The sequence below is a fragment of the Strix aluco genome, chromosome 3, assembly GCF_031877795.1.
Source record: "Strix aluco isolate bStrAlu1 chromosome 3, bStrAlu1.hap1, whole genome shotgun sequence".
NCBI classification, from domain to species: Eukaryota; Metazoa; Chordata; class Aves; order Strigiformes; family Strigidae; genus Strix; species Strix aluco.
The window spans coordinates 131,028,026-131,054,435 of NC_133933.1; the positions used below are offsets into that span (position 1 = coordinate 131,028,026).

General features: G+C 43.4%; 1 protein-coding gene across 4 annotated transcripts in view; it reads left to right on the top strand.

The window, feature by feature from the left end:
• Nucleotides 1–26,410, top strand: part of ELP3 (elongator acetyltransferase complex subunit 3) — a 97,732-nt gene that overhangs the window by 52,091 nt on the left and 19,231 nt on the right. For 2 of the 4 annotated variants that reach the window (XM_074820321.1, XM_074820322.1), the window contains exons 10-14: nt 2,318–2,511; nt 8,070–8,160; nt 11,460–11,525; nt 17,523–17,750; nt 20,774–20,855. In XM_074820321.1, the coding sequence (XP_074676422.1) occupies nt 2,318–2,511; nt 8,070–8,160; nt 11,460–11,525; nt 17,523–17,750; nt 20,774–20,855 (661 nt within the window). Of the gene's footprint in view, nt 1–2,317; nt 2,512–8,069; nt 8,161–11,459; nt 11,526–17,522; nt 17,751–20,773; nt 20,856–21,029; nt 21,194–22,197; nt 25,710–26,410 lie in introns of those variants that run through there. The other 2 variants (XM_074820319.1, XM_074820323.1) reach the window with 2 other exon arrangements.

A 26,410-nucleotide genomic window follows, 5' to 3' on the forward strand; every position in this document is an offset into this window, starting at 1 on the left:
CTGGCACGAGGTTGGGAGCAGGACGGCGTGGCTGGAAGTGTGGGCAGGGAGCCATCACATCTGCTGCTGGCGAAGCTGCAGCACAGACCAGCCCAGAGTGCCTCCAAATAAGTCATTTATGTCCTGTCCTCAGGGTGATGGCGATGATTTTATTATTTCATGGAGCTGGCAAGATAAGTATGTTTTTTTTCATCTCGTGGTGACCATGTGAAATCTGTGACAAACAGGAGTGTTTATGGAGTGCATAAACAGTCCTGAGGAAAGGAGGAGACCAGCCTTCTATCTGTACACACTCCAGAGTGAGCACCTGGGCACTGGGGTTCAGAGTCATCTCTCTCTATCTGCCTTTAGCCAACTTCCTTGCAAACCATTTACTTTACAGGAAACACAGTTTAACGGGATACAAGATGTGTTACCTGTCTGGGATGGTTGGTGTTGTATCTTGGATGCTCTTTGAGGAGAAATGAGTTAGTTATTCCTCCTGGAGGCTGAGGGTGGAGAACCAAATTGTTTAGCGATTCTGTACAAGGCAAGTGCTCGGTTCTCTCAGTAGCAGCAGCTTTTGGCACAACCGTTTTGCAAAGCTGCAGGTAACTCAAATCAGCGAGTTGATCTGAGTTAAAACAACCCTGCAAAATTTAAAACCAGTATCTCACCCTTGTGTGATCCTTCTTTATGGGGTCATCTGGAACTTCCTGCTCCTTAAGCCAGTGATGTTGCTGGGATAGTGATGGCTGAAGCTTCATCAGACCAGAAATGCAGGATTTGACAGTTAATTTTGGAGCAGCAGCATGAACTCTCTCCGTGGTCCAGGTCTTGTTTTGTGTCTCAAACCAACTCAGTTGTCCCTGTCTCTCTCTGAGGATGTGTATAAATGGCTGAGGAGGCTGCTCTGCCTGGAAAAGATATTTTTTTAGTGTTTTTTTTTTCATCTGGGCTAGCTCTCTGGTCTGTTTTTCTCTGTAGCTGCGCAGTGGGTAGGGTGGCCCAGGAGCGTGGGTGCACAGGCCAGAGGCTGCTGGACCTGACCGCAGACTTAAGCAGGGAGTCTGCCAGAAATGGCCTGGGCTGACGTGGTCCTGCTGTTTCTCTGACCTTGCTTGCCTCTTCCCGTCCTTGTGCTGGATCTAGCGTGCATTCAAGCCTGTGCAGATCCATTTTGGTGTGCTTAAGCTAGCAGCAAACCATTTGCTGCTTTTTATCGTCTTGAAGTATGGTTTTGTGAAGCCCAGGGAGCCAACAGAGCCACTTCGAGCTGCCCAGGTGTGGAGGTCCAGCTCCCACCAGGCTGCTAATGGTGCTTTATGCCAATGTCGGGGCTTGCTGGAGCACTCCAGGAGCTGGTTTAACACACAGCAGCAGTAGGAAACATAGCAAAATGTCTGAGAGGGTCTGGGCCACATGAATGTGTTGAAGCACTTTGGCAAAGTGCTGGTGAGTGCTTCTACCACAGCAACTGGTGGCACCACAGTAGTCTGCCGTTAATTCAGCTTCACAGACTTGTACTTTTTGTATTACTATGAGAATACTATGCTGGGGAGGGATCAAGCTGTGGATTCCAGGTGTGCAACAGTCTAATCCAGTATTAGATCTGGCCTGTGGATGCTATTATGCGTGCCATGTCATCACTTAAGTCAATTTAATGGTTGCTTGATTCAGGGTGTCCTGCCTGGTTTTTGATTTTTTTTTTTTGTAAGTTATTTTATTTTAATTGTCATTACTGAAATTTAATTTTAAGAAAAACCCAATGCAATTGTTGTGTAGTGCGAGCTAGTGCTGTTCAATTTGCAGTTCTGTGATGGGATTTAGTCATAGAAGTTAGCAGGAGATACTGTTTGTCCTCCCATTCTCCAGGATTGTTCAGAACATCATTGTAGAATAAATCTGTTTTTCTTCATTGCTATTCAAATGATGTTTCCCAGACACATTGATTAATCTCTAAATGTGGTCTGCTGAGATTGAAGATAAGTACACTCATTTCTATTATTCTAATTCTGAACAGAGTCCGTTACAATAAATGGTGCAATATCTGTTGTATTCATGCTGAAAGGTAGAAGTAATGTACAGATTTGACTTGTGGCATTGTCATGTGGATTTTTTTTTTTTCTTCTCTTTAAATCTAGGGCACACTCTTTATTTTGAAAAATGTCATAAGCTGATAAATACTGGCAACTCAATGTAAGCCAGTAATTCTTAAAATGTACTTACAATTGTCTTTTACAAAATCTGTTTTGAAATTGGTTTTGTTGGGGCACTGAAGCCCTGGGACATGTAGTTTGTTTTGCCCTGACTTGCATTTTTTGTTCCACTTTTGCAGGAGTTTTTTGAGAACCCTGCTTTTCGCCCAGATGGCATGAAGCTCTATCCAACACTAGTGATCCGTGGCACCGGTCTGTATGAGCTCTGGAAGACTGGAAGATACAAGAGCTACCCCCCCAGCACTCTTGTGGATCTGGTGGCCAGAATCCTGGCCCTTGTCCCACCATGGACACGTGTGTACCGTGTTCAGAGGTAATTCTCTGTGGTAGGCCTTGTATATTGATTTATTGCACTTGGAGGGATTCTTACTTTAATTACAGTAAGATCTGACTCAGCCTTTTATTATTTTTCAACCTTAATCATTAATGCACTAAAGATTTTTAAAACTGCTTCCTATCTGTTCAGACTGGGAAAGGCCAAGTAGAATGCGAAGCTATTTAAATTGAACTGCCTCTCTAATGCACCCAGAAACTTCCAAGATTTCTGGAGGCCCTGCTTTTGCTGCCAGTCAGACAAGAGCATAGGATGCAGCACGCATAGTACTTTAATGATATTGATGGATAATTGCCTCTTGGCTGTGGGTGAAGAAATATATTTATTGCAGGAGCTGTGAGGTGTGTAATTTTTTTTTTTTTTTGGCTATAGAAACTTCCTTTCTTTCCCTGTGGGTGTTGCAGTGTTTTCATAAATGTACTATGATTGTGCCGTTATTTCCAGCACTCACCTCCCAGGACGATAGATAATACTCCTATTTAGCACTGCATTTTCAGTATGGGGTCTTCCTTGGATTATTTTTCCTCTGTTATCTCCTAAATCTGTCTGATAAATAGGGAGGGAGGCTATAGCCTACTTGCCTATTTTTGCATGTGGAGACAATACCTCGTCGGCTTCCAGCTACATGAGCTGGAAGCAGTGCCAGTGCCTGGCTCTCCACGAGCAGAAAGAGAAAGGCTTGTGCATTAGACCTCACCTGCCTGGACTTCTCTAAGACATTTGATTTTGTGATGGGGAAATGAGACCGATAAATGTAGCGGAGTGGGGATAAGCAGAGAAACGTGGTAGAGAAAAAGTGGCTGAAGGCAAGAAACACTGGGTAGCTTTGGCAAAGAAAGTATGGACTCAGCGTTGGTAGTGGAGTTTCTCAAACATCCATTTAAAAAACTAATCTTGCTCAAAATTGTATTTATTTACAATGGCACAAAAAGTAATAGGGTGTTGAGGAAACCTGGCGGGGCTGGGAAGGATCACGGAAAGAGGATGCACAAGCGGGATCTTGTGGTGGTGAAGCTGGAGTGATAGAGATGAGATGAGATGCAGTTCAGGGAAGTTTGAGATCAGACTCAGGGGGGGTTTTGCTGCAAACAACAAGATCACCATGGAAAATATGCAGAGGAGGAAAAGTTCTTAATGTCTTGATCTGTAATATGCATAAGCCAGTGGTGAATGCAGCCATGAAAAGCATTTTTTTCAGGATAACCCTTTTTAAAAAGAGATGAAAGTATGAACGCAGCAGCCAGACAAGGCTTTGGTAAGACCTCATCTGGAATAATCCCCATCTTCAAGAAAATGAACTGTGGAAATACGTGCAGAGGAGCATCAGTCTTTTGTTTGAAGGATGGATGTGGACATAAATGACCTCTGTAAATCTGTGAGAGAAGGAATATAACCTTTTAAGAAACAGGAACATTGATTTGGGCAGAGAACAAGAAAAGAAATAGCCTTGCATAAAATGAGGCAGGAAGCTGGGAATTTTCAGTTAGTACTGAGATTCTGGAGTAGCTTTCCAAAGTTACCAAAAAGAAAAAGAAGCTAAATAGGACTATAGTGAAGCTTGATTAGGCTTATGAATGTGATTGTGATACAGCAGCCTGTAGGAACTGAGACACGGTTTCAGCGACCAGGAGATCCTTTCTTCAGATCTTTGTCACTGTGAGAAACTGGTGCCTGTAGCTGAATTCTGAGAAGGATGTGGTACTGACGAAGAAAGCAAAACATAGCTGATGGGAAATCTCTACTTGATATTCCCCCAGGCTCTTCCCATCACTCGTAGAAGCATTATTAAAGGCAAAACTCCTACCTTTTCTCCCTGCACATTTCCTTCTTCCTCATCAATTCCACTACAGACGGAACAGCCCGTTTGTTCATGATGCTATCACCATGGCATTGTATAACGGGTTTTTTCATAGAGGACAGCATGAGTTTGCAGCCTAGCAGGCCTTCTCCTAAGGAACACAGGCCTGGAAAGGTCTTTGCTCCGTGTGCTGGTTTGCCTGGGCTTGACTGATTTCTTCTGTCAACAGCAGCAGCCTCCATCCAGCTGTCATCTGGTTGTCAGTTATTATGTTCCAGTGGAATAGCTGTTTTCTTACTGACTGGCTCATGTTATCTGAAATTTGTTCGTGGTGATTACAGATTTTTACACCTCCAGTGCAAGGTCCAAAAGCTATTACTTTGATCTAAATTGCTTTCAGGGCCATTGTGTGACCCTGCAACAGAATAATGAACAAAGCTGGATTTCTAAAAACACTTGTGGCCTGTTCCCAACCCTGCTTCACTGAGGACAGTGACTTTTTTCCTGTTCTCCAGGACTGCCCCAGGCCCTTTCCATCTCCCTCCAGCCTTCACATATTGTATTTCAGGCTCTATTTCCACAATCTTCTCAGATTCAACCCGTGCCTGGAATGGCAACTTGTCCCTAGCCCTCTGCATGGCGACTGGCCATTTTGGTGTGTGCATTCAGGTTTTCTAGCAAACACCACCAGAAAAAGGCTGAGACATCTATACCCTTCCTTATTAGGACCACTATTTGGGATTTCTGTTCCCTAGTACCAGCTTTTGAGGAAACATAAGGGACTCAGTGTTTTTGTAGTCTGTCACATGCTCAAAATAATCAGTTTAATGAGTCGGGTGAACATGGGAAGGGTTTCACTGACAAAACGCTGTAGAAGTCTTTCTGCTTCAGGAAACCTAGTTAAATATGTTTAGCAATGGCATTTCTTTTTTTTTTTTTTTTTAATGGCTGGTTGGGGTAGAATATATCTTCCAGGGTGTTTTGTGACTGTCAGAGATGCTTAATACTGTATTTATCCTGAATGTTTGTGAACCTCATTACCACCGAAGTGCTTTGGTGTGTGAGAAAGTGTGAAAGTAGTAGTGCCACACACCTTGGGACTTTCTTTTGTGGGTCTTGGTGTTTTGTATGGAAGTTATTTTCACTCTACTCATGGGGAGATGCAGATATGAAGAGATAAAATACCTTCCCTCGAGATCATATAATAAGTCAGAGCTGAGAGCAGACTCAAGGTCTTTAGACTTTTGCTGTGTGCTTCAGTCAGCTGCTTCACAAGTGTCCTAAGTAATGCAAAATGTTTGAAAAACAGAAGATTAAATAGGCCTTGTTGAAGCCTCTGGCAAATTGCACATTAACTTTAATAGGGTCAGGATTTAATCCCCCGTATCCCTGAATTTGTTTAGCATTTTAACAAGTTCTAAAATCACTGGTACAATGCTGTCTTGTGGCTATTCAAAATAGGCAGTTAGTGTGTGCATTCATGATGCACACAGGGTATTTATTTAAATACTCTGCCCTCATGTGAAGTGGCGATGGAAAACCTATTTCTTGCTTTCTCTTTCTTAAAAAGCTTATTTTTCACATTCATATTTTAATTTAGTTTGCTCCCTAGTAGGCAGATGAGAGAGGCTCAAGATACTGTATGTTGTAATCTGTCTTTTATTTGCAATACTTCATTTACTGTTTCGTAGCTGACTCTGGATTTAGCTAAAGACTTAGTACTGGAAGATGTGAGGATGTTTATCTGTGTCCCTGTAGGGAAAATACATACAGCCTGACTTTTTGGAGTTGTTCCATAATTAGAAGAAAGGCGTTTAGTTAGATTATCACTGTAGATCTAACATACCCTGATGAAAATGCCATTCTCCTCTGATGTGTCCTTTAGTCACAATGTGAAGTGCTCATTTCCTCTAATTGAAGGTCTTTAAAGTATGTTGTGTTGGCTCTGCGGTGTCTTATTTACTCAAAGAAATCCACTGAATAAATGAACTGGTTAGCTAATTGTATTTTGCCTCAACTTTTTGGCATGCGAGTGTGAGAGGCGAGGAATTTTTCGTAGACCCTTTGGCTTTATAGAAAAAAGAGCCTGGAAAACAGGGGAGAAAAGTAAAACACAGGGCCTTCGTGATGTCGGAGAAAGTTGTACCGAAATTGGAGCGCAGTGCTGAAATGGCAGGAGAATCCTGGAATCCTGAAGCCCTTGTTTTCATTCTTAACAGTAAAGGAAAACTCCTTTTCTTGCCCCCCTTGCCAGTGTCTCAGACTTCTGCAGGGCTGAAGCAACACAAGGGTCTTCAGGAACCTTGAAGACCTTTATCTTTTATACAGCTACTGCCAAAAATAGTAATTGTTAGTGAGGGCCATGGTGTGAATGCAAGTCCTCAAGGAACTGAATAGATCAATTAATACATTTTACGGAGGTCATCAGCCAGCTGCTAGATGGTGATGACTTTTAGTCACTACTGAACCAACACGGATTGAGCTAATTACATTACCAATTCCCTGAACCATCCCATTCTCTGTATGTTTTTTTTGTGATATTCTGTTCTTTACTCTGTCGAATGCTTGTGTAGATAAAGAAAAAGGAGGAATACTCTCCAAGGAATGTTTGAGCCCTATTTTGGGACCAACCCTGTTGTACAATTTCCTGGGTATCTTTCATACTTGTGTGGTCCTTATTTCCTTGTAGGAGATCTGAGGGGGTTTGGCTTACACAGCAGTGCGCTTGGGTGATGTGTTATCAGAGGTGCCAGGGTGGAGTTTGAGCAGGGGGAGGGAGAAGCGTTTGAGATCACCCTATAGTATAGTTAGATAGAAGGTGAGTGTGGAGTGGGATGTGCCGATAATTCACATGTTTCTTTTTCAGCTTGATCTGGATGGATAAATCCTCCTTTCCCTAAGGGATGGTATCGTGCTTTCATAATCTCTAGTGGGACAAACGGCCCCGGAAGGCAGCGGAGAGGCCAAACCTGGTCTGGCTTTCAAATTTCATTTTAGTACTTTCCTTGGAGAACTGAAAGAAGGAGTTCTGCCGTTTGCAGACTCAGAATCATTCAGGTTGGAAAAGACCCTTTGGATCATCGAGTCCAACCCTCAGCCCGACTCTACAAAGTTCTCCCCTACACCACATCCCCCAGCATCTCATCTAAACGACCCATGATTTACATTCCCATAGGAAGGCCTGAGACTTTCTGGCTGGGCTTTGCTGCAAATCCTTTGCTAAACAGAATTTTTTCACTTTCAAGCAGCTAGTGTCCCAATATAAAAATGTGTAATTCTGATGAATTTTCCCTGATGGACTTTCAACTCCAAGACAGCAGAAAAATGCAGTCTGGTTCCCAATTGCTGGTCTCCAGAAACAGATACCATAAGAACATCTGACCCGGAGTCCTAGGCGAGGCACAGGCTTGGCTGGATGATCCTTTTTTTTTTCCAGACTTCCAAGAACTGAGAGCAAAATTATAACCTATTTCTGAGGATTGTAAAAGCCTACTTTTATCTTCAATCTTTTTACTAAAATAAAATCTGTAGCTTTTTTCCCTTCATCTTTCTCCTACTTTTAGTTGTGTTTTGCCTGTGTTTATTTCTTGTTCAACCTAAGACTTGAAACAAAGGTAATTCAGATAAATTCTGTGGTCTGCTATTTGGGATCTTGACTTAGGCAACTGTAATGGCGCTTTATGGTGTATTGTCTGCTAATGCAGTTGTCTGAGGTTTTTGTTTTTCCTCTTATATGCAGAGATATCCCAATGCCACTAGTTAGCTCTGGAGTGGAGCACGGGAACCTGAGAGAGCTTGCCTTGGCCAGGATGAAAGATCTTGGGACACAGGTAAAATATTTGTCAATTGGTACTGAGGGAGAACTGCTTGTTGACTTTTCACAAAATAGCAGAGAGGAGAGTAATGACCAGAAGACACGATCAGAGCCAGGTTTACTGCTGAACTAAAACAATCTGCAAAGGTCTCTCAAAAAAATATTAATGACTAAAAAGGACCTTGGTGGTACTTCTGAAACGCTGGTTTTTTTGGTTGATTTTTAGTTTAACACTTTCACCTTGTTCCTGAAGGTGCTTAGTAACTAGTCTGTGATATTCTGCTGCTTAGCAGAATGAAACTCTTAAATCAGAGAGAAGGCAGGAAGGTTTCTTTTTAATTTATGCTATTAGAAGTTCTTCTTGCTTTCTTTTTCCCACGCATGCACTTACTTGACTGAACAATTGGAAGAAAAGCTCTTAGTCTGAGGCCAGAGAAATCTTGCAAGAGAGATTTCAGCACAAACAAATGAGACTTGATATTCTTGATATTTCTAAGGTCAAATAAAAATATGAGTAGGGGTGGAGAGAAGGAGGGGGAGGGAGGAATTGCGTTTGTATTTGAAGTCAGAAGGAGCTACGTATACCCAGTCTTGATTTTTCTCGGAAGATCGCTGCAGCGGTCGGTGTTCACAGTGCCCCTCACAGTCTGCCCTGACACTGCTCCCTCTGAAACCTGCCTATCAGCCACAGTTTGCGGATCCTCCAGGAAAGTTATGCCCAAGTTCTTCCTTTCTTGGGATGCTTGACTTCCTATTCCACGGGGTTTTAGTTGCTTTGGTGTCCTGTGTTCAGGCAGGGGCAGATCCTCACCACAACTGTTCCATGCGTCTGTATTGTGTTTTAGCGCTCGCTCTTTCTAGCTCACCTTTTCGTAAAGAGCTTTTCAGGCATTACTGCATCCAGCAATAGTAAAGTCTTCAGCTACTACATGGTCCCACATCAACTTGTGCAGCTGACCTGTACTTTTGGTATTTAACGTGGATAGTTCTCTAGGCCACATCTAGCTCCTTACTGCCTTTGCTGTCTCACTTGGATCTTGCAGTTGCAGTGCAAAAAAATCAGAAAAGAAACTCCAGACTGTCTTCCTTCCAGCTGGGCTTTCCACACCACTTAATCTCTCCTGAGCTGATGCCCTGGACTTTCTCCCTAAATCATTCCTCCCAGTCTCTCTCCAGTTGCAAGCCAGGATTTGGCAGATAGCTTTGCCAGCCACAGAAGCTTCCATCCCTCCTGCTGACTTTTCACTTCAAAACTAGGCAGGGGAGACAATCTCTGTGGTGCAGCTTTTCAGTTGAGCTCTTTAGGGCTACTACTGAACTCTTCCCTGAGTTTGATACTAAAACCACATCGTTTGAGCTGAACCTGATCAAGACCAGCTGGAGAAGCAGGGATGGCTGATCCATGGCAGTCAGGGCTGAGCTGAACCATTAAAGGGCTTGTCAGGCTGGCAGTGATCGCTTCTAGAAGAACCAACTCTGTAAATATCTCTGCTGTGCAGATGATTACAGATTTTAATTTTGTGAGGCAGAAACACTGCAGCTGGTGGAATGAGGAACCAGTCTGCTACAATATAGCTCGAAATGTAAGGTACTGTTGTGTTTTTCTTGTGTCATAGGAGAAAACTATAAATATGCTTTGTCCTCTTGTCTCCTGGCTTGCAAAAGGAGAGGAAAAGGCCAAGGCAAGGAAGGGACTTGTAGGAATCTTACACATTTTCAGGCTCAGGAGTAAAGATCAGCCAGCTCACCAGCTCTGGCAGTTCTGGCAGCCCTCTCTGAGGAATGGCTTGGTGAGGAGCACGTCTGAGGGCTGAGGATCAGTCGTGCTAACACTGCAACTTGTGTCTGTGGTGGTTGGAAGGAAATTATTCTTGAGGAGCCTCACTGAAGGGACCAGCTGCTGGCCTGTGTGGCTGCCAGCCACGGGGTGCAAGTGAAGATACACAATTGGGACACAGAACTTTAAAGCAGCATCCCAGAATACATTGTCCTTCCTCAGTTCTGGGGTTCTTAATGAAGGGTGGATATTTCTTTACCTTTTACTGTTCTGTTTGTGTAGCTAGGAAACTGTAAAGCAGAGAAGAGTTCCTCTACTCTAGAATCCTGGTATAACAGTGAATCCTGGTTTTACCATAACCCAGGATAAAAACAAATGCAAAACCTCACATTTTTCTGCTATTTGAGAGATTGTTGCTTTATATCGATAATGGAATTTAAAAGCATTCAGAGGAGGACAGGGCATGAGATAGAGCTTGTTCTGGGCACTCCGAGTTTCTGTGTGAATTGGATTTTCACACATTCTTTCCCTGTCTAAAAGTCTGCCTTTTGGAAACACACGGGCAAGTAGGTGTTGTTGCTGTTAAAGTAATTTTAGTCCACCGATGGAGGTTATCTTCCTTCCCTCCAAGTACAGCAGCACTAGTGGAATGAAACGAGCATTTGCAACTTGGGGTAAAACTATTGTGGCTGCACTTTGCTGACAAAAGTTGGGTTAAGCTGATGGTTGGACTTCCTGCTAAACCTGCCAAGATGTGAGTGCACATAGTCTCCCACAGTCGGAGTCCTTATACTGTCACAACTGTTTGCTTATGGGAATGGGTGCCAAATTACTCAACTTTCATTGGCTTTTCTGAGAAGCACAAAAGTTTATGCAAGCTATAACCCGTCTCTCAAGCGCCTTGGAGCCTCATCTCTTCCTCTGTCTGACTTCGAAGGGAGGGAGGATTTCTCTTGGCTGTCTTTTTCTCCATCGTTGGTCCCAAGCCTCAGTGATGCTCTGTGGATGCCAGATCAGCATTAGCTTTACCGTCTGATATCTGCGTAGGGCTTCTGCAGCTGTCCTCATTTAAATGCAAAAAAAAGGTTGCTGAGGTTCAAAAACTGGCTATTTAAGGACTCTCTGGTGCCTTGGCGTAGATTTTGCCAATGTTAGACCTTCCCAGTGTAGGGTAAAAATGGGTTATGCCAAAGTTGGTTTTTTTTCTCTGTTATTTTTTCACGTCTGTTGACTTTGTCTCCGGAGCCCGCTGTTTGTGAATCAAAGGGTACGTTTCCTTATGAGCCATAATGGTTGCTTAGTGAATTGATTTTTGCCAGCGTGTCTTTCCATTTAGCACTAGGACCTCTTCCTGAGGTATATTAGGGATGGATCGGTGAGCATTTTTATTTTGAAGTCTATCCATTTGAAATTCATCTGTGCAACTTCATGCTATTTCAGTTTAGTTTTGAACCCAATAGGTGGCTGGAAATCTCTATGTTTCAGAGCTTAATGTTTTTCTCCTATGTAATTCTTTTTTCCTCCCTTTCTTTTCCTAGTGTCGTGATGTAAGGACAAGAGAGGTTGGAATTCAAGAAATTCACCATAAAGTGAGACCATATCAGGTAAGATTTGTCTTTTTTTCTAGGAGCTTGTTTCAGACACCATTTGTTATATGTGTTTGGTGTGGAGACCTTGAGACACATTTGTTGCACGTCCAATCCTGTGGTTTGCCTTTGTAGCTGGATCCAATTTTCCATTTATTCTCACAGCAGCTTTGGATGTCTTTTGTTTGAACACAGTCACATGTTAAAATTTATGGACCACCATGTTCAATAAACTGACTACAGCCAGCAGTTATTTTGATATTTGCACGGCTATAACAAAATAACTGCCTTCCCTTTTCTGCCTCCTCGTTACAAATTTGAATTTAGAAAATACCAATAGCACCATGTCTGCATGCTGAACAGGAATGAAGGTTTAGCAAGATGAGTTTAAAGCCTATTTTTTTGTGAATGTGCATGTTTATATAGGCAAACAGTATATGTATAAACACACTTCTGCACGTGTATGTATATATTTATATGGGAGTAGATCCATTTAGCATATGACACATGTTGTGTTTTTTCCTTCCTAAAATCCTAAAATAGTCCACAGAAAAATTGCTATGCTTATTTTATAGAAAGGAAAATATTCACTGCTGAACTTCAAGCATCCAATTTAGGAAACTAATCCTCCAGTAGTCACAAGGAAGGATCAATTGTTCCAGAAAGCAGTCAGGAGGTCCGTGGCACCCAAGGAGATGAGCTTTCTAAGATCACACAGGCTCTGATCCACCTTACTATACACGTATGCTGTAGCTAATAAATCATTCCCTGGAATATTCTCTTCCTGTGCCTTTGCTGACATTAAGGAGGGACTGAAACGATTCTGGAGTTTGTCCATGATAATGTGGCTTTTACTTTCAAACAAGAGTTCTTTGTGCCAGGCAGAAGGCACTGCCACCCCCAGGTAGAAAGCTGATTGAGAATTTCACATACCTCTCTGCTTTTCCGTGCAATGGGCACGTACCCGCTTCCTAAATGGGAGCCGCTAAACTGGGGTTAGGCTGTGTGTCAGCACAGAGAGAGATTCCTCACAGAGGTCCTCTCACTTGAGCTTTGGAAGCTCCACTGATTATTCAGGCTTCAAAGAGGCTCTGAGTTTGGTGCCAGAAGTTAAGTAGAATGAATATTCTCTTGAGTTTAGCATCTGAAAGATGTTCTCACTTTGCAAATCAGAGATTACTAGGTGCCATATTCTGTTTTTCTCCTGCCATTATGTGAATTCAGATGGAGTGCGATACTCCCCATCTTGCAGAACAGAAATCCAATATAACTGGATATAACGTATATAAATGTGTAACGATCCCAGATAAATTATCTTGTTCCTACCAGATTTTTGCAAGAACTGGGGCTGTACGGACTCGTTTGCACATAGGCCATACAGCCTTTGTGCTCTGCTCCTGTTATCTAATCTGAGGTCATCTCACGAAATTATCTTCCAAAGATGTCTGTTCTCAGCAGTGCTAATCTAATTTAAATTGTAAATTTCTTGAGTAGTTAGCAAATAGCTTATCACAGGGTTTTCAAAGCAACGTTATGTTGAAAATTCCCTTTGTTAAACTCATCTGTCTGAGTGGCAGGAGGATGTCATTATGTAGTCTTAGCAAAATTTATCATGACAGCAAGCAAGAGAAATATTCTGAAGATGGTATAATTTTTCATGCGCTTTAGACTAATGACAAGGTATGATGTTTTTCTTGGCTTCGTAAGTAAACAACGCATCCTCTTGATAAGAGAGGCTATCATGTCAGATCTAAAATAAATTAATCTCTTGCTGTAATTAGTTGTGTTTTATGCAGCTTCTTTCTGTTAAGGATCGGTGGGCTGTATGTATTTTTATAATGGTAATGGTGTGTCTGCTTTTAAAAGTATTTTTTTAAAAAAATCAATCTGAAGTAGATTACTTGCCTGTAGCTGGTAATTTACGGAGCTGTCTCTAAGCTGCCTTTTCAATTAGTGGCATTTCTCCATAGCAGCGGAAGGTATTTGCTTGCTCTCAGAATGGTTAAGGCTGCACAGTGCTACGTAATAGCCTTAAAAATGCTCTAGTGAATTGTTGCTGTAAAGAGACGTTGGATTGACAGTTTTTGAAAGGCGAGGGGCGATGACAGCTCTGTTACAGATATGAACCTACATTAGTGTTAAAGCAGAAAGTGTAAGATATAGAAGCTGCTGCTCCTGCAAAGCGGGGGGTTTTGTATCAAGATAATGATCTCAATGTAGAGCCTTGGGAGGAATAAGGCAGATTTTAAAGCTGGGAGTAGCTGTCTTAGGTTGAGTGTAATCTGCAACTGGGTTTTCCCTTTGTTTGTCAAAGTGAGTTTAAAACAGGCTGTGCTGGGCATTTAATACGAACTGAAATGGTGATCCACCCTGAGGAGGGTGGTTCTTACCCCGCACACGGGGTGGTTTACGGACGAGGCACTGACGCCGGGGACTGCAGCATGCTAGAGCCGACCAGGAGGGATTCAGGATGGCTTTGCCACCTTTATACCCCTATCCCAGAAAGGAAAAGGCTTTGTACATCTCATGAGTCCCTAAAAAGTCTTTGAGGGGATTTGTGTATCCTAGAACCCTCTGTGCCCAGGAAAGCAGGGAGAACCAAAAACTTGATCCAGAAGGGACTTTTCTGAGCAGATCGGCTTCTCTGGTACATGCTCATGATGCTACAAAAATGCACACCATATAAAGCCTCCTGGTGAAGGTTCCTGTAGTCTTGTTTCATCTCTGCCTACAAGTGGCTGTTGGACTGGATGTGGGCATAACGCAGCACCTAGTCCCTGCTGGAGGACAAGCAGTGGAGCCACGCTTTCTGCTTGTTTTGTTTTGTCCTCAGGAAAAACCACAAGATCTCCAATCTTGCCATTTCAAACTCAGGATAGCACTGTTTAATAATATTTTCTGCTTTTTTTTTTTTTATACATTAACAGAAAGCTTTAACCTAACTGCTTTTCCACGTAGGAAACTAACTGCAGAATCTGGATATTTTAAAAATCTCATGCTCTTTTATTTGCCTGCACATTTCCATTTTACTAGTGGCGTTATGTACCTCACGGTAGATCTGGATCTGTGTGTGTCAGCCATCCTGACACAAGCTGGAGCGGAGTTGTGCTCTTGGAGAACTTGGCACATCGGCAGACATCTGCTTGGGCGCTTACCCCGTGAGCTGTACGTCAGTGCTGAAATGAGCCTTGCTTCTGTAGTCAGTAAGGGATTTAATTGTGAACTGTGTTCACCCAGGCTTTGTCATGGGGTAGAGCAGGCAGGCGACAGAATCCCTTATGACTGTTCAGTAAACAAATGTTTAATTCATGGATTTCTGGGTATTAGAGGATTTGCAGAAAAAATACTGAGGTCCATTGCTTTAGTCTTTATAGTAGTACTGGGAAGAGCATGGCAAGGTATACATAGGGATCAATCCTATACTGTACTCAGGATGTAAACGTTAGAAACACCAGTGCAGTGCTGGTGCCCAAGGCATCCACTGACACTTGCCATTCACATTTGAGTTCCTAAAGTTAAAGGAGTCTGTCAAAATGGTGTCAGGTGTACCTGTGTGATGGTTTTGGTTCAGATCAGCGGTGTGTGCTTTTGAATCAAATCCTCCGATTATTCCCCTGATTCCTTGCAGATTAATTTAGAAAGCTGGTAATGGGTGCCTAGTTCACGGGGTGAGAACCAAGACTAGTCTGTACTGAAAACCCCCCAACATACACTGTGTTGTTATCAGGCTCTCAATATTGCAAACTATTGCCACCACTCTTCTGTTGAGCTGGGCAATTTGGAAAATAATTTTGGTCTTAGCAGCTGATTGTTACAGGTGGGCAAGAGAATCCCTACAGCAAGGATATTAGGAAGTATTTCTTTGCAGAAGGGGTTGTTGGGCGTTGGAATGGGCTGCCCAGGGCAGGGGGGGAGTCCCCATCCCTGGAGGGGTTGAAGAGTCGGGTTGACCCAGCGCTGAGGGATCTGGTGGAGTTGGGAACGGTCAGGGTGAGGTTCGTGGTTGGACTGGAGGAGCTTCAAGGGCTTTTCCAACCTCTGTGATTCTGTGAAGGATGGGCAGCTATTTCATCTGTACCCTTATCAATTCAAAACACAAATAGAGTGAGTCACTATGTCACCAAAGATGTGACATTACCATCATCATCTACAGGTTACATCAGATTAACTCAGTGCTAACTCTGCTGCATATAACCACAGCTACCATTATGTGAGATTTGATCAGGTCTCATGTTGCCGTAAGGAAGTCTCATCTTGGGTCCTGGGGGCTGCTCCTTGATGATGGTAGGTCAGGACTGTCTGAAAAAGAAGTTTTTTCCTCCTTCTGCTCTCATATTCACCAGTTAATCTTTATAGCTTCTGAGTGTTCTGCAGAAGTAATTTCTTCTACCTAAGCCTGGTCTTTATTGTATTCTCCACAGTCAGCCAACTCTCACTTCACTTCTCCCTTCCACTTGTTGTGATCTTTAGAGCTGCCTTTGTCTAGATTGTTATAAAAAATTGGTTCTGAGACGAGTAATATGTTACTGCTCAGTTCTCAGGGTGCTTGTCTGGATGGTTTTGGTGTCTTCACTACTATTTGAATGAGTAAGAAAATCCTTCCAGCTGATTCTGTAAAGCACGTGTAATGCCATATTCACTCAGCATCAACTCTTTCAGATCCACTCCTGTTGCAGTACACAGTTTGCTCATGTAGGTAGATCCTGTGTGGTGCTGGAAAGAGCTAATTGGTAATTAGTAAAGAAGTCGACTGCTACTTAGAAAGCCCATGTTCTGTAGACATCTCCAAGCCACTTCTTTTGCAAAGCAGTAGAGACATTGACCTAAATTGGTTGTTTTGGTTGACAAGAAGCTCGACATGATCCAGCAATGTGCGCTGGCAGCCCAGAAAGCCACCCGTGTGCTGGGCTGCACCCAGAGCAGTGTGGGCAGCAGGGCGAGGGGGGGATTCTCCCCCTCTGCTCCGCTCTCAGGAGACCCCCCTGCAGTACTGGGTCCAGCTCTGGGGGCACCAACATCAGAAGGACACGGACCTGCTTGAGTGGGGCCAGAGGAGGCCAAGAAGATGCTCGGGGGCCTGGAGCACCCCCCTGTGAGGACAGGCTGAGAGAGTTGGGGGGTTCAGCTGGAGAAGAGAAGGCTCTGGGGAGACCTTAGAGCGGCCTCCCAGGACTGAAAGGGGCTACAGGAAAGGGGGGAGGGACTCTTGATCAGGGGAGTAGGGATAGGACAAGGGGTAACAGTTTTAAACTGAGAGAGGGGAGATTTAGATGAGATCTAAGGAAGACATTCTTCCCTGTGAGGGGGGTGAGGCCCTGGCACAGGTTGCGCAGAGAAGCTGTGGCTGCCCCCTCTCTGGAAGGGTTCAAGGCCAGGTTGGACGGGGCTTTGGGCAACCTGGGCTAGTGGAAGGTGTCCCTGCCTGTGGCAGGGGGTGGGACTGGATGATCTTTGATGTCCCCTCCAACCCAAACCAGTCTGTGGTTCTAAATGCAGGTTTAGTGAAGGCAGATGCAAAACTACTCACTCTACATTAGCAAGTTTGTAACTGGAGCTGAATTTCAGTTAGAGCAGGTCCCTGGGTTGGAGGCAAGAGTTGCTGCCCCCATTGATTTTGCAGGGATTATGAAACTCGAATAACTCAAGAAATGTAAGTTTTAGGTTTCTGCCTTACAAACAGGTAATCATGTGTGTTACCAGCCCTTCTTGAAAGCTTGCAGATAGGGATAGAAGACTAGTTCTTTCCCATTGGCAAATACATTTCTATTAAAGTAGTCGCATATTTTATCTTTCATATGACTGCAGTAGCAGCAGTTCTTACCCAGTGCTCCTAAAATCCATCTAGAATTAAATTGGCCTTGAAGAAAGCACTTCATGTTTTTTCTGAAACATAATAATTTATGGATCCATGAAATTGGTTTTGGTCTGTTCAATGTGTTGCTTAAAGATTTTTAAAGAAATTTTCCTTTTCTCTTTTCCTTTTTGTGTTTGTCATCACTTCTTCTCTTTGACCAGATTGAATTAGTTAGAAGAGATTATGTGGCTAATGGTGGCTGGGAGACCTTCCTCTCTTATGAAGATCCAGAGCAGGATATTCTCGTTGGCCTTCTACGACTGCGGAAGTGTTCAGAGGAGTCATTCAGACCTGAGCTGAAAGGAGGCGTTTCCATTGTCCGGGAATTGCACGTGTATGGGAGCGTGGTCCCCGTGAGCAGTCGGGATCCTTCAAAATTTCAGCACCAGGTACTCCAAACCATCTTTATTTGTCATCTGTGCCTCTTTCTTGCACCCTTCTCCCCTTTCCTCAATATAATTGGAGAAGAATTTTATTTAATATCTTAGATTCATTCAGTTGCTTTGAATTATAGTTGGCTGCAATAGAAACAGAGTTTAACTTGAGCCCTTTCTTGCATTTCACCTGCTAAAATCAGGCTGCTTCTGAGTTTTTGCTAGTGTGATCGTGTTTAGGCAATTGCAACCACTCTGAGATTAAAAAAAAAAATATGGCTGCATGGTGTCAGCGTTGCTTCATGCCCATACAGTAACAGTGTGCTGGTGCTAATTTGACTTTCGACTACTAAGCATCTTTGGTTCTGAAGTATCTTTCCTTTGCTATCCTGTACAGTACATCAGACCTGGCTGCAAACTGAGTGAAAACAAAGCAAAGGGTGTCTTTTTATTTCCTTCTAAAATTGATCTCATTCGATAGATGAATTTCATTTCTGAAATCTTAAATAATTACATGTGGGAAGGTGAGATTTTCTTTGGTACTACCTAGTTTTCATACAAAGGAACATTAATTGAATACATTTTCCTTACCAAAACAGAAGAAATCCAGATTTGGTTCAGAGATGATTATCGGTTTGTCATTTGGTGACACTCCCAAGTAGAGTCTCTTAGTTGGATCAGACAGTTTTTTGCTTCAGACACACTTGTGAAACCATTTCATATATGTCTTAAAGCGTGTGAAGAATGGAGTGGAAAGCTGTGTTTCTAACTCCTTGCAGTGACTTGTATGAAAATGGCACATTATCCTTCTGCTGCACGTAACGTGCTGTGGCTTGCGGTGAGCAAAAATGTGAATTAAATTTTGCCCTGGTAGGTTTTGAACCTTTAGACTGAGCTTTCAAAAAAGCAATCAGTTAGTCCTCTTTGCCAGAAGTGCTCAAGGTGATGCTTTAAATTAACTTCCTTGTATTTATTAATCTTTCCCTGAGTATATGAATTAAGATGCAGTTTTGCTAGATGCTGATGATGTGTGACCATAACGCAATGGCTTGGGGCGGTGGGGGGGGAAGGATATTTCCTCTATAAAGTAGTTAACACATAAAAATTTAGGAATAAAAAGGTGGTCATCCTAAGTATTTAAAACAAAACAAAACAAAATAAACCCAAAACAACCAAAAAAAGAGAGAAAATCAGTTGAAAGTAGCCCAGTACAAACATTTAAATAGGCTGCAAATTGAAATTTCATGGCATATGACGCACTCATGTTCATTCAGACTAGTCAGTGTTCAAGAGGTTAATCAGAAAGTGTTCTTCACAGTTGTGGGGGCAATTTCTGATTAGAAGGACGTTTTAGAATGAAGATTTCTGTGTGTTATTTAAAAATGCCTGTAAGTGTTAAATGTGTTTTGGAATTAAATCACATCTGCTTCAGTGTCGCCACAGCCCCATTCTGTACATCTTGTCAGGAAAACAGATGGACAAAGAGCCGAGTACAATTTCTGCATCCTAATGTTAGGAGTGAATTAATCCAATCAATTATTCCCAGATATATAGGACAACGAAGTTGTTAAATAGAGTGGAAAGGCTATTCCCTTATTTTGAAGCATTATTTTGTTTTCTGTAGCACTCCTGTTGTGCAGGATTTCCAAATGTAAATAGAGGCATGGATCTGATCCAGAATATTAACATGTTCTTCTGCAATTCTTTTTGATTTGGCATCTTCTGTGTCACGGGCTGAGCCTAGGCGAGCAGTACAGAGCTTGAGCCCAGCCTAGGTCTGCAAGGGTCACGCAGCGGTTTGATGCAGCCTTTGTGGGTAGCTCTGACAAGCCCTGTGGTCGCTGCGTGCCTCAGTTCTTCATCCTGAAATGAGCACGGTAACAGCTCCTGACTCCTGGAGGGGTTGTGGAAATAAAAATGACGAGGCGCTAAGGCAACGTGTGTATCAGAAAAGTGAGCAGCGACAGGGCCTGTCTCTGGGTCTGTAATGTCTGGCTACGTCCGTTTCAACTGTGTTCAGTTTTGGGCCCCTCACTCCGGAAAGGACGTTGAATGACTCGAGCGTGTCCAGAGAAGGGCAACGGAGCTGGTGCAGGGTCTGGAGCACAGGTCTGATGGGGAGCGGCTGAGGGAACTGGGGGGGTTTAGTCTGGAGAAGAGGAGGCTGAGGGGAGACCTCATGGCCCTCTCCAACTCCCTGAAAGGAGGGTGCAGAGAGGGGGGATGAGTCTCTTGAGCCAAAGAACCAGCGCCAGGCCAAGAGGGAATGGCCTCAAGCTGCGCCAGGGCAGGGTCAGACTGGCTCTTAGGAAGGATTTCTTTGCAGAAGGGGTTGTTGGGCGTTGGAATGGGCTGCCCAGGGCAGGGGGGGAGTCCCCATCCCTGGAGGGGTTGAAGAGTCGGGTTGACCCAGCGCTGAGGGATCTGGTGGAGTTGGGAACGGTCACTGTGTGGTTCATGGTTGGACTGATGATCTTCAAGGGCTTTTCCAACCCAGGTGATTCTGTGAACTGCTGTCCCCAGTCAGAGCGACACTGGGATCCTTCTGCAGTTCAACAGCACGAGCAATTGTAGCCGGCATTTGTGCTCTGGCTTTGTTTAATTCACCAGCACAAACCCAGGTCTAGTAAGGTAGGTGTTGAGATGGGTGATTGTTGTTTAGGATTGGTTCTTTCAGCAGGATAGACTCGTTCAGCACCAGGAATTACAGGATGCCTACCAAGTTCTTACCATCACTGGATTTAACATCATTCTGTTCCTGCCGTTGAGAAGCAGTCAGACACTAGAACTGCCTACGAATAATTTCATGATCAGAAAAAAAAACCCTGAGAAAGCTCCACTCTAAAGTTTAGTGTTGGTACACCTCTTCTCAAGCCCTTTCCTGCAAGATTCAGCAATATTCCTGATCACAGGATCATTCCTGTGCCAAAAATATGAGTCTTTTGAAACTGTACTAATGCTTACGTTCTGACCTGGCTTATATGCTTTCTATTTTTACAGAACTTATCTTTTTCTTCCTGTTATTTTTCTCATTACAGGGATTTGGTATGTTACTAATGGAGGAGGCAGAAAGAATAGCCAAGGAGGAGCACGGGTCATGGAAAATTGCTGTAATTTCAGGTACCTTTGCTTTATCCCTCCTTTTTTTTTTTTTTTTATATATATATATATATATATCTTAATCTGAAAATAAACCCACTGCAGCCAACGCCACTGCTGTGAACGTTCATCATATTAGGTAGAAAACGAGCATCAGCAGATGCTTCTTCATAATGGAATCAAATTCTGTCGTAGCTTTGTCCAGACAATACCAGGACTGTAAACCACATACCGGAGGACATGATGCGGAGAACCATCCTGCTTTTAGTGCCGAAGGAGACGGAGTGCATGACCACGGGTGTCTTCCTCCTCCTCCAAACACTGCTATTTCCAACCTCGCTGATTTGGCCCCGTCGCAGGTTGTTATTGTTGGGGGCTGCTTTCCAGAGCTTAGAGGATAGAAAATTGCCAGCCTCCATTTTAGAGTCTTTCTGCAAGTGCTGTCATTAGGGTGGACAGATGTGCTTTTAGGATACATTAAGCATTATCATGAAGAAGGGAGCTATGTAAGAAAGAGCTGCAGCCCTTTCTTCTATTTCATTTTTAAGGCATTGTGACTAAGAAGAGCGGCATCAGTTCATTGCGTGCGTGTGAAGTCAAGGTTGGGACTACCTTTGTGTCTTAATTTATCTTATATTAGCAGTTATGGTAGCTATAGAAAGCTTTTACAGGCGTATAGGTTATACAACTGGGGAAGCTGGCGTATTGCATGGGAAGAGAAACTCTTGTTGGCTTAAGATTAATGTAGGCTGGGGGATTTATACAGAGTAGCTGTAATATAGATCTTTTTAAAAAAAAAAAAATTGTCTTCTGCTGCCCCACCAAAAAACCCCAAAAAGCAGAAATCCCCATCTTTGATCCAAGCTGCTGAGTGCTGAAATGAAGAGGTTCTCTGTGTGTTCCCAGCTCTGTAATGTCCCTGGATGTTGAAAAGCCAAAGTGGGCCATCTCGACAAGTACTTGTGGCAAGGGCCGGAGTGTGAGTGAGGACAGCGTGCAGGCAGTAGCCAGATGCTGAAAGAGAATTCTGTATTCTCTGTATTCCCTATTTCTTATTTGCTTAAGCCATATGCCAGTCGAGTTTCCCTATAGCTGCTGCATGGTGTCAGTTTGAACTGGGAATTTCATACAGCTAAGAAATGTCCGTACCACGTCACTCCTCGGTAAAGAAGAGGCACAAAAAATGGAAATGTTTTTTTTTTGGTTCTGCTAGTAGTGTCTTCGCTTGGGATGTGTGGAGAGAGGAAATCACAATTCCTCTGTGCTAAAGAATACTTCTTTTGACAAGAACAGAAAACGTACAGAAGTTACTAAAAAATAATTTGTGAAGGCATTCATGTTACTAATTTTAGCTGTGTTTTAGGAAACTGATGTGAAGAATATATTCCAGCATCGAGATCCAGTGCAAGAAGTCTCGTTTTGCTGCATGCGGTTTGTGGCATCCTGCTAAGACCTTGTCTGTGCTTTTTTTTTCCCCCCCCACCCCTGGAGTGCAAAGTACAATATAGTACAATTTGTCTTTGAATACAGAATGCTACAGCATCTGCAAACACGACAAGTTTTCCAGCTGTTTCCTTGGAGATGTTACCACTTGAATTTCGGTTCTCCTGTAGATTTTATCTGAAATAAAAATGCAGCCAGAAGTTCCTTCTCCATTGGAGGATGATCTTGGTTTTGCTAATTTTGGTTTCCAAATAGATTTTTAATCTGGGAACCCATTGCAAGGTTACATCTCCAACCTATTGCAGAATTTTGACTGCTTTCTAGAGGGAAGCATGTAAGGGAGGTTGGCTTTGAAGGTGTCTCTCACAGGACTCTACCTCATCAGCACTGCATGTTTTTATGAATGCTTTGTTGCAGTGTTTTGTTTAACAGTGTCCTTTCTCCAGCAGTATTTTCCAGTCTTGTACTTAGTGGCTACATCAGAACTGGTCAACTGAACAGTGCCAGAACATGCAAACTGCATCTTCAGGGAATGGTCCCTGGTCCACACTGATGCACGTGCTCTGCTGGAGAACTGCGTGGGGCTGTGCTGGTCCATCAGGGCTGAAACCTTCTCGCGGCTTCCGCTAGCAAAGTGCTTGAATTTCTGTATTCTTAACAACTTCTGGGAAGGTTATGTCTGAGTAGCAAACTCCCTCTTTGGTTTCTTCAAAAAGAAATACGTGTATTTTTAAGATAGGACAGCATGAAGGGTTTTCCTTATTGACTAGGGCTCATCTCTAAAATCAGTTCAAGTTCAGCTCTGGTTAGAAATTCGCAGCAGGCATCATGGCAGGGGGGTTGAACTGGATGATCTTTAAAAGTCTCTTCCAACCTCAACCACTCGATGATTCTGTGATTATCTGTGACTGTTCCCTACCCTGGCTTTGAGTAGGGGTATCTCATACTGATCGCTTTAGGACAGCCCATTTCTTAGGGACCCCAAATGACTGGGTACTCCCTGGTATCCTGCTGTATGTCAGAGCCTGCAGTTGATCACTGAAGATACCCCTGTCTCTCCAGACGTGGGAAGCCAGACACCCATCTCCAGCTCGTGCAGCTGGTGGGGGCCCTGCTGCCCCTTTAGGGAATGAATTTGGGGAGCTAGATAAGTCTGGAGGGGTCCAAGAGTCTCTGGCTGATTATTTGCCACGGCCTTGGGTTGAAGCATGTCTTGAAGTTGGTTTGGAAATGCATTTAACTCAAGCCAGATGAAGGTAAATTCAGATGAAAGCATATATGTACAACATCCAAAAGAGGCAATACAAGTGGTTATGAAAAACAGGAAAGAAAAAAAAAAACCACCATATGACTAATCTGCTTTTAGTGAGGCTACATGAGAAACACCTCTCTCCTGTCCAGCTGATTTGCTGCCCATCCTGATCAAGGCAGTATTCAACATTTCCTGACATCTCAGGCTGTGTCCATTAGAGTCTTACTCATTAGAAACCTCTTTTCTCCGTGGCAGAGCACGTTAGCTGCCAGACCCAATTTTCCTTTTGTCCAGACTCCCCGGAGGACTTCAGGCAAAATCTTTTCCTCTCTGCCTCTGCTTGCTTCCTTCCCACGTATATCCTACTCACTACTCTTAATTAAATATTATTTCACTTGCCTGCAAATGCAGATGTCCCCTTCGTTAGGTCAGGTGTCGTGTCTTGTACTTGCCTGTTTCTTGCTTCAAGGAGGGCTAAAATTCCTTCCCCCTCAGCAGTGAGTCAGATGCATATTTCAGTGTGAAGTGTTCGCATTTTTATATTCTCTGTCAGGCAGTACTGTAAAATCATTTGATACAAACATGTAAATGGGAAACAAGTGAGTAATTCATGATTGCCTCCTGATTAAGATCCGTAGGACCATAATAATCAGATCGGGGTGACTGATCCCAACATCTTTCTCCTAAGCATACTGCAGCAGCCAGGAATCCACAATCGCAAGACTGTGAATAGAAATTAAACTAATACCACCTGTTTTCTGTAGTCTCCACGAGAGATAAAATCGTTCATTATAGTCAGTGACTCATCTCCCAGTCTGTTGGTGCTGCTTGAGCACACTGTCTCATGTGTTTAAGGAAACTGTGCTACTCTTGCCTTTGCCTTTTGCAGTTAGGGAGAAAACGGAGGTTCAGAACTTTCTAAAAGTAAATCTGATGCATCATACTGGCATTAAATTCACCTGCAATGAAGAACATTAAGGGGAGAGAAACTGAGCTGGCGTATAAATCAGAGGTAAAGTTTCAGGGCACAGGTGACGGTACTCTGAAGTATCCTAATTTCCCCGTGTAAACAGCCTTCTGGTCACCCTAGAAGTAATAAATTACTTGAGTAATCAGCATCTCGTAGTTCATATTGGATGTTGATTCATGGCCTGCCTCGGAGATTGCCAACTGCCAGGGTGTACTCGGGAGACCTTAGGACGAGACTCGGAAGTATTGCTGGGAGGATTGATGGGGTTTGCGAGGGCTCCCTGGAGTTTTGCTTCCAGCTCTGGTTGGTTATTTTTAGAAACGCCAATCTTACTAGCTATTAATAAGAGAAGAAGTGGCCCAAGATAAGTGGAAATATGGGAATGTTAATGAATTGGCTCTCTGATGTTTGTCCGCTTCAGATTGATGGCCTTTGGAAAAAAAAAAAATTAATTAGGGGGATTTGAAAGAAGCCAAGGATAAACCCATACTAGGGGACTGGTGTTGTGGAATAGCTACTGTGTACAATCCTCGAGTTCTTAATGAACTTCAATTTTGAAGGTTTAATGATGTAACAGCTTTGAAAACAGGCTTGATAGTATATTAAGTGGGATTTTGGTGCAGGCGTGGACAGGAATATTGCTGTCCTTAAGCAAGGACGCTTCTGCAGAAGCCAGCATTCTGCAAGGGCGTTCTAGTAGGAAGCGTTTTTATATATATACAGTATAAGATATGTTACAAACAAAGATTTATAATGTGGCCTAACTTCTGCATAATACAGACCAGAGACTTCCACGTATTTTGCATCTGTCTGTTTTGGAAAGTGGGAATCTGTCTTGATTTGTTAAGGCTTTTGTGTGGTCTCCATCTGCAGGAGCTTTTCTTAGAGTGGGCAGAGGAAGAACCAGTAAGACAAACCCTACACAGATTCTAGTGAGCAGGAGTTGAATGTATGGGGAGACCTCCTTTGTGCTTCTTCCTTCCTCAACAGCCCTTTCCCCAATCTCAACCCAAACTATCCCCAAGTTTATAAAACCCAAACAACTGAAAAACCCACAAAGTCTGAAATTAGATTGGGTAGGAAGCATTTAGAAATCAAATTAATCATGAATTGAAAGTGATTTTCATCCTAGTGACTTGTAGAGCACAGCAGTATAAATAAAATCACAGACTGGTTTGGCTTGGAAGGGATCTTAAAGACCATCTAGTCCCACCCCCTGCCCTGGGCAGGGACACCTTCCACTAGCCCAAGTTGCCCAAAGCCCAAAGCCTCCCTTCCAGGGAGGGGGCAGCCACAGCTTCTCTGGGCAACCTGCTCCGGTGTTTCAGAACTGTGAGCAATAGCAGTTTTCAGGGATTTAAAAATAATTTCCTTTCATGGGAATCTTCCTCTCTGGTGCTGTTCTTACACTGCCCGCAAGTGGTAATCCTCCTTTTCAAGGCTGCACCGGGGGTTAAAGGCTTAAAGCTTGTTCTTAGTCAAAGCTTTGAGTGTAGAGTTGGTTGAGTTGTGGGTTTCATCTTTGTTGTGTTTATAACCCAAATTCGACACACACTTGCAGTCCAGCTTTTCAACTGCTGCTTTAGCAGAGAATTACTTCTGGCTTAAGGCAGGCTTATCTCCGGTGTGCTTTGTTCATCTCTAAAGGCTGTTATGGAAAAACCAACGCTCCTCCCTGGTTTACCAGTCTCACCCTGAAATCTGGGTCGTGTTCTGCACCTCATCAGCTGCCATCGCCCTACCCAGAGCAGGGTGAGGACCTCTCCCGACGTCACGAGCGGAGGTATTCATGCCACAGTGAACAGATTTTCCTTTAAAAGCACATTTCAACCAGGACTGCAGAAATGAATGCCATCAGTTCCCGTGCTTCTTCGGAGCACGTTAATTTGCACTCCTAGGGAAAAAAATAAA